General features: G+C 38.6%; 1 protein-coding gene across 3 annotated transcripts; it reads left to right on the top strand.

The window, feature by feature from the left end:
- Positions 1-849: 849 nt before the first annotated feature.
- LOC146520849 (sperm-associated antigen 4 protein-like) lies at positions 850-4416 on the top strand. Of its 3 annotated transcripts, XM_085155657.1 has the most exons (9): positions 856-1051; positions 1725-1815; positions 1920-2116; positions 2221-2279; positions 2388-2523; positions 2613-2737; positions 2851-3024; positions 3124-3213; positions 3402-4412. In XM_085155657.1, exons 1-9 carry the CDS (start codon positions 964-966, stop codon positions 3510-3512), a joined length of 1071 nt encoding a protein of 356 aa, XP_085011783.1. In that variant the 5' UTR covers positions 856-963; the 3' UTR covers positions 3513-4412. The 3 variants fall into 3 exon arrangements, with proteins under 3 accessions (XP_085011781.1, XP_085011780.1, XP_085011783.1); XM_085155655.1 differs by having other exon boundaries at positions 850-1051; positions 2412-2523; positions 2851-3213; positions 3402-4416; XM_085155654.1 differs by having other exon boundaries at positions 851-1051; positions 2851-3213; positions 3402-4415.
- Positions 4417-6456: the final 2040 nt, after the last annotated feature.

Genomic DNA, 6456 nt, shown 5'->3' with positions numbered 1-6456 from the left:
AGCAGAGAGGAGGATGTTACTCTCAATGTTGTTGGTGCATTTCAGGAGGACCCTGCTAATAAAGTTACACAATCACACAGTGAATTCGCGTTTATGGTTATATTTACAAAATACCAGTTAACAGTTGGTTTAAATAATAATAATGGATTGCATTTATATAGCGCTATTCAAGAACCTCAAAGCGCTTTACAATGCCACTATTCATTCACTCTCACATTCACACACTGGTGGAGGCAGCTACAGTTGTAGCCACAGCTGCCCTGGGGCAGACTGACAGATGCGAGGCTGCCATATCGCACCATCGGCCCCTCTGGCCATCACCAGTACGTGGTAGGTGAAGTGTCTTGCCCAAGGACACAACGACCGAGACTGTCGGAGCCGGGGCTCGAACCGGCAACCTTTGGATCGATTTGGATCGTTCGCTTCCCAGGTCATCCGACCCGGATCCGCATTGGATCCGCTGTTGATTATAAGCTAGAATGATGCCCGCTAATGTTTGGCTCGAGTGTCCTAAAATCACACTTTCCCTCTGAGAAACAGTTTCATTACACTTTAATACCGTATTTAAATGACCGTGGTCTTCCCTCATTCTCATATACGTCACAATTTTCTCACAGCAAAATCAAACAAATTAGTGACAGTGAACATGGAAAAGTTTTCTTCATTCACTGCAACACACCTTTGCACATGTGCTCGTGAGCGCATGTGTTGTGCTTTATGAATTTGGACAATATGATGCGGTGTTTATAAAGGGACTGAGAAGGAAAAGTTATTTAATTGAGAGCAAATTTCATTTAAAAAAAAACCCCAGAACTACTCACACCTTTGCGCGTGCGCACACGAAGTGCTGCTCTTATGGAACGCGCGTGCGTCATATTCGATTTGTGCATGTATCTGTTTGTAACGTAACTGAAAAAGCTGCGGTTTGAAATTTTTCTTCTGCACCTAAATTTTCTGGTTCAGATGAGTTCAGTGAGAAGCGCTAAACGTCCATATTTACGGAAAAGCACATTTAGTGATTCAGTTTCTTCAACTTTCGTTTTAAGTGAAGGTAAGTGCAATCTTTAGACTAAAAATCGACATGTTTTATCTTCACATCTTACATTTAATATATGTGTTTCAAATCTGAACATTTTAAAAACGATATCCAGTTGATTATGTCAGAAAAGCACTTTTTAGTGCATTCTACTGTAAAGGTGATTTTACTGCTTACCTGTTAGACGCAGCTTGTCTGATAAATATTAATTTCCTTTTGTATATTAACTATAAAAACAAAGAGTTTTTAATTCTTAAAGACCTTTTGACAGGATTTTGGGCCAAATTCATTTAGTTGCTTTGAGTCTTTACCGCTGTGGTGATTTCCTCTTTTTCTGAATTGTAAAAACTACATTGTGAACAAACAAACTGACATTTGAAAGAGATTTTTTGCAAGAAAAGCAAGAAAATGTTGTAATCTGTTGCTATGATATAAATCATAACAATATGATGCTATGTTTTTGAAGACACTGGGAAAATAAAGTTCTTTATTAAGAGCGGATTTCATAAATGAGTGTGATTCAAATATTATTCTGTTCATTAAAAACAAAACAAGCTGGCACCATGAAGTTTATATATAAGAGAACAGAGTTGCTTCTGATGGAAACATGCTCAAATCATAGTTATGAAGTCTGATAAGCTTTGTGTTAGAGACTCACTTAACCCCATGTTTCCCTTTCATTTTACAGCAATGTTGAGAAGAAGCCAAAGACTTCAGTCTAACGGCTATTACGGCAGCCAAGGAGAGCCGTTAATCTCCTACAAGGAGACTTTACACAGGTTAGTGTTGGTCTACATGTTCTTTGCTGTCATCCACTGACATAGATGCATGTTTTGTAATCATAATCCATTTGTTCTTCCATGATTTTGTTTTTTCTGTGCAGAGTTTTCAAAAGGCGACGTCCCCGTCCAGTCCCTGACAATATTGACAGAGACACAGTTGAATACAACACTGTGGACTGTGACACTGTGGACTACAATAACAATGATTTTGTTGACTACAGCAGTGGCAGCAGCAGAGGTCATTTTAGAGCCATCAAGGCATTGGGACTTTTGGTCCTCATGCTGGCCTTGTGTTTTGGTAAATGATCTCCTTCCACAAACAATTACAGTCTTTCTAGTACTATGTGCTTTTCTTCTGGATTAAGCTTCTCGTCTTATTCTGTGTTTCTCTTCATCCACCAGGATTGATTTTCAGTATTGGAGGGCAGAAAATGGACTTTTCCACCCCGTTCATGAGTGAGGTATGAAAAACATATGAGGCTCATAATATATTCCCTGAAGATTAATCAGATAATAACAGTTTATTATTATATATATATTATAACATGAATGGTTCTTCTCAATTGCAGTACTTAATGAATGGACATAAACAGGTGGAAAGGAAGGTACAAGAGCTGCAAAGGGAGTTAATGGACTTAGGAAAAAGAATTGACTTCCTTCTTCCAGTTGGGGACAGGATGCCCAACTTTGCTCTGGAGGAACTGGGTAAGACATGAAATCGGATCAGAATTCACGTAAGAATTTCTTTGTTGTTGTTTTGCGATTCCTTTCTCACTCTGTGTTTTTGTCTACAGGAGCAAAGATTGTTAAAGAACAGTCTTCAGCATCCTACCTTTCAGAACAGACTGGATTGAAGCTGTGGGGGCTTACATTGATACCCGCAAAACCACCCTGTGTAAGCCCAAGAGTCGTTATTCAGGTATAATCTACTTTCACAAAAAAACAAGATACTATCTCACACATCTGCATGATTTAATAGTCAAACACTAGTGGTCCAAACTGAACTCTGTTTTTGTTTCTTTTTCTCTGTAGGGTCGAGCACCCATGGTCCCAGGAGTGTGTTGGAGTTTTGCGGGCTCCCAGGGACATTTAACAATTAAGCTGCCACACAGCATCGCCATCAGTCATGTGACACTGGGTCACATTTCTAAGATGGTGTCACCATCTGGAAAGGTCTCCAGTGCTCCCAGGATGTTTTCAGTGTTTGTAAGTCACAGATTTCCACTGCACCACTGTTCAACTGTTGCATTTTACATATGTGTATATAGAGAACAACTTTATCTGTATTTATTTCTGTCTTTTCAGGGAAAGAGAGCATTAGACGACAGTGGTGTCCACCTGGGAACATTCGTCTATGATCAAAATGGAGATCCACTCCAAACATTCAGGATTCCCGTGAGTACACTGTGCCATTAGACACATGCACATAGACTTTTCTATCCAGAGTATTTAGAGGTTAGCTCCCCTTGCTATCTGTATATCCACCCTCATAATAATCACAGTATTCCTAAATTTACCATCCTTTCAAGAGTCAAGAAAACTATTATGCAACTAACCCATCTTGTTTTTGTTTTGTCTCTCAGGACGACAAAGTAGACGTCATCCGCTCCATTACGCTGCATGTGTTGAACAACTGGGGCAATCGTGAGTATTCCTGTTTGTACAAGTTCCGAGTTCATGGAAAGCTGGCATAACTAGCTTCCCATGAACTCCATCTATTAAAGAAAAGAGAGGAAAAATGTGAAAGTGAATCAGACTGCAACACATATTTAAATAATTGTATTTGAAAAAAAATTGTCAATTTAACCCATGTTTTTTTCTCCAGCGAACGTCCATCCCACCAGGTAAGACATGTCTGATTAAGATGTTTGCAGTCTGATTCACCTCACCCCCAACCAGCCGTGGCAGAGGGCTTGCCCCTCCCTGAGCCTGGCTCTGCCAGAGGTTTCTTCCTGTTAAAAGGGAGTTTTTCCTCTCCACTGTTGCCAAGTGCTTGCTCAAAGGGGATCATCTGATTGTTGGGGTTTTTCTTCTCTTATATTGTAGGGTTTTTACTCTACATATACAGTGCTTAACAAATTTATTACATCACCTGTCATAGATATAAGAACACCCCAAATTTCTTAAACCTGTAATTCTTACATTAGGTGATGTTCGACTAACTTTGTTAAGCACTGTGTTATTGTGAATTGGCCCTCAATTGGAACTCATTTGGACTGAATTAAATTTCTTGTAAAACAGAAAAATTCTCTAAATTGTCTCCACTGGAAATTTAGAGATATTTTTTAAAACAACAAGAATAAAATTTTAAGAAAATATTTTTCATGTCTTTTGGTATTCTTAATTGTCAGAGTATATTAAACAAGCGTGATAACACTATGGCCAGAGGATTTACATTTTGAAAATGAACATTTAAACTCCCAAAAGTAAAGAAAGTAAAGTCCATGTTGCATGTGCTGTGATATGAGAAGCCTTCACTGTGATGCAGGCTTTGAGGTTTAGTGAGGTAACTTCAGGTTTAACCATGTGTTTGTAGTTGGGACACCAGATAGACCAGGGGTCGGCAACCTGCGGCTCTTTAGTCCTTTTAGTGCGGCTCCGTGTGGCTTGGGAAAATATTTTTTTTTAAGTAATTAGCTGAAGTGTATTTTATTTATGTTAGTTCTTTTTTAACTTGTAGTTCTAAATTGGAAGATTATTGTCATATTGAAATACAAACATAAAATTATATTCTATTATTTTTTGATCGCTCAAAATAAGCGTCACACTCGCACAAGCCGGTATACCCGCCGAAACGCCGTGCATTTATCGAGACTTTCGACCCCAGGTAGGCCAATTATGGATCTTCGGATCCACAGTATGTCAGCAGCTGTTCTCCACCGTGAACTATGTTAAAAACAAACACGCTCGCGCCTCACAGATGACAGCTTACAGTCCTGTGTAAAGATGAAAGTGACTTCGTACAGCCCCGAGTTGCAGACGCTGTGCGCAGAGGTTCAGGAGCAGAAGTCCCATTATAAACATACCACGGCAGACTCGACGATGTTTCCATGAAAATGCTTTTCAGCATCTCTTTATTGACCACTTTTCACACAAAGTTGCTGTACAGCCGGCTGTAGCTTTTCAGCTCACAGCCCGACACACACCAACAACAACACAACAGCAGAGAGAGCACAGACGTTAAGGCGGTGAGGCGTGATTGCGGGTGCCGCTCAGGTGCGTCCGCCTCCCCTGCAGCGGCGCTGCAGACCACGCCCCGCCACACACATTAACCAGGTAAAATACATATTTAGGTACAATTTTACAAATATCTGTTTTTCAATTTTTAGCAGCATAGAGCTGTTTTTCCAATTATTTTTTTAAAAGTCAGGTCAAGGCTCCAAAAGCCCAAAGGCGATATGAGGGTGGCGGCTCACAACAGTTTTTGTTTGCTGGATCATTTTAGTTCAGCTGGGTGTCTTTCCTTTTGTTATATTTCTTTAAGAGTTCAAAATGTGTTAATTACATAAATAAAATAAAAAAAATATTTAAATAAAATTTTTATTTTATTTAAATAAAATTACAATTTTAATTATGTCATGATAGAGAAATATAGAGAAAATGTAATTTTCTCTATAGCAGTTCATGGATTTCATAAGCAACACACCTTAGTTGTTCACACAAAGCATAAAGGTAAAAAAACAATATATAGACTGTTATCTTCATTTTAGATGTCAAAAAGTATTTGTGGCTCCCAGTGTTTTCTTTTGCGTGGAAATCGCGTCCAAAGGGCTCTTTGGGTGTTAAAGCTTGCTGACCCCTGAGATAGACCATTAAGCATATTGCATCTTGTTTTTTAACTTCATCAATTAGCAGATTTTACTGGAAATTTTTATTTAATAACCCCAAATTTGGACTTATTGATAACAGAAACAAGCTTCTACACTCATTTTATTTAGTTCTGTTAATTTCAAAACAAAGCTTCTTTTCCTTTTTCTTCACTAATGGTGTCACCTCCTGTAAGTTGTCATGACTTTTGAGTCATGATATGTATAAATTCTAAATGAGTGAAAGTCAGGGACTGGGCCAGATCGGACGGTCTGAGGCAGCTTTGTTCTGGTCTCCACCTCTGTGTGGAGTTGCTTCCTTGAGCTCATCCACTCACATCTGCAGGTAGTGTGAAATCAAGAGGCTGTGCATTTAGGAGCTGTGGTGCTAGATCTCCACCAGTTTGTATTTCTGCCATGGTAGTAAATGGGCTCTGTCTCTTGTCCTCGTTTCTCTGCGTTTACTCTTTAGTAACTTTTGTATATCATCTTCTCTGTAGAACTCAGTGATTCCTGAGATTAGGGACAAAACAGGTTTTAATTTTCTAAAATATATTTTTTGATTTTTCAAAAACATATTTACATATAATTGTAACACAAAGTTTTGGCTGTCTCACCATGGTTTGGTACAATCTCCCAGGTGTAACATTTTTTAATAATTTATGTTTTTGCTGGAGAAGTGCAAGGTTTTTGTCAACACCGTCAGACACAAAGAAATGCAAAAATATCTATTTTAAATTAAGTTGTTTCAGCTATTTTGAATACTAGCAGCTTCTCTATTTTATTGTTTATGCACATATGTTTTCAAAGTAATTATACCACATTTAAAAGT

The sequence above is a fragment of the Neolamprologus multifasciatus genome, chromosome 4 (genome assembly GCF_963576455.1).
Source record: "Neolamprologus multifasciatus chromosome 4, fNeoMul1.2, whole genome shotgun sequence".
Taxonomy (NCBI): Eukaryota; Metazoa; Chordata; class Actinopteri; order Cichliformes; family Cichlidae; genus Neolamprologus; species Neolamprologus multifasciatus.
The sequence above is the reverse complement of the archived record's forward strand: the minus strand, read 5'-3'. Positions and strand labels throughout refer to the sequence as shown.

What these genes read in the sequence shown, in the direction of transcription:
- LOC146520849 (XM_085155654.1), top strand. Translation starts at nt 964, where the DNA reads ATGAGTTCAGTGAGAAGCGCTAAACGTCCATATTTACGGAAAAGCACA. An exon ending in CTTTGCTCTGGAGGAACTGG is followed by an intron (nt 2,524 to 2,612) that starts GTAAGACATGAA and finishes TTTTGTCTACAG; the next exon opens with GAGCAAAGATTGTTAAAGAA. An exon ending in TCCAAACATTCAGGATTCCC is followed by an intron (nt 3,214 to 3,401) that starts GTGAGTACACTG and finishes TTTGTCTCTCAG; the next exon opens with GACGACAAAGTAGACGTCAT.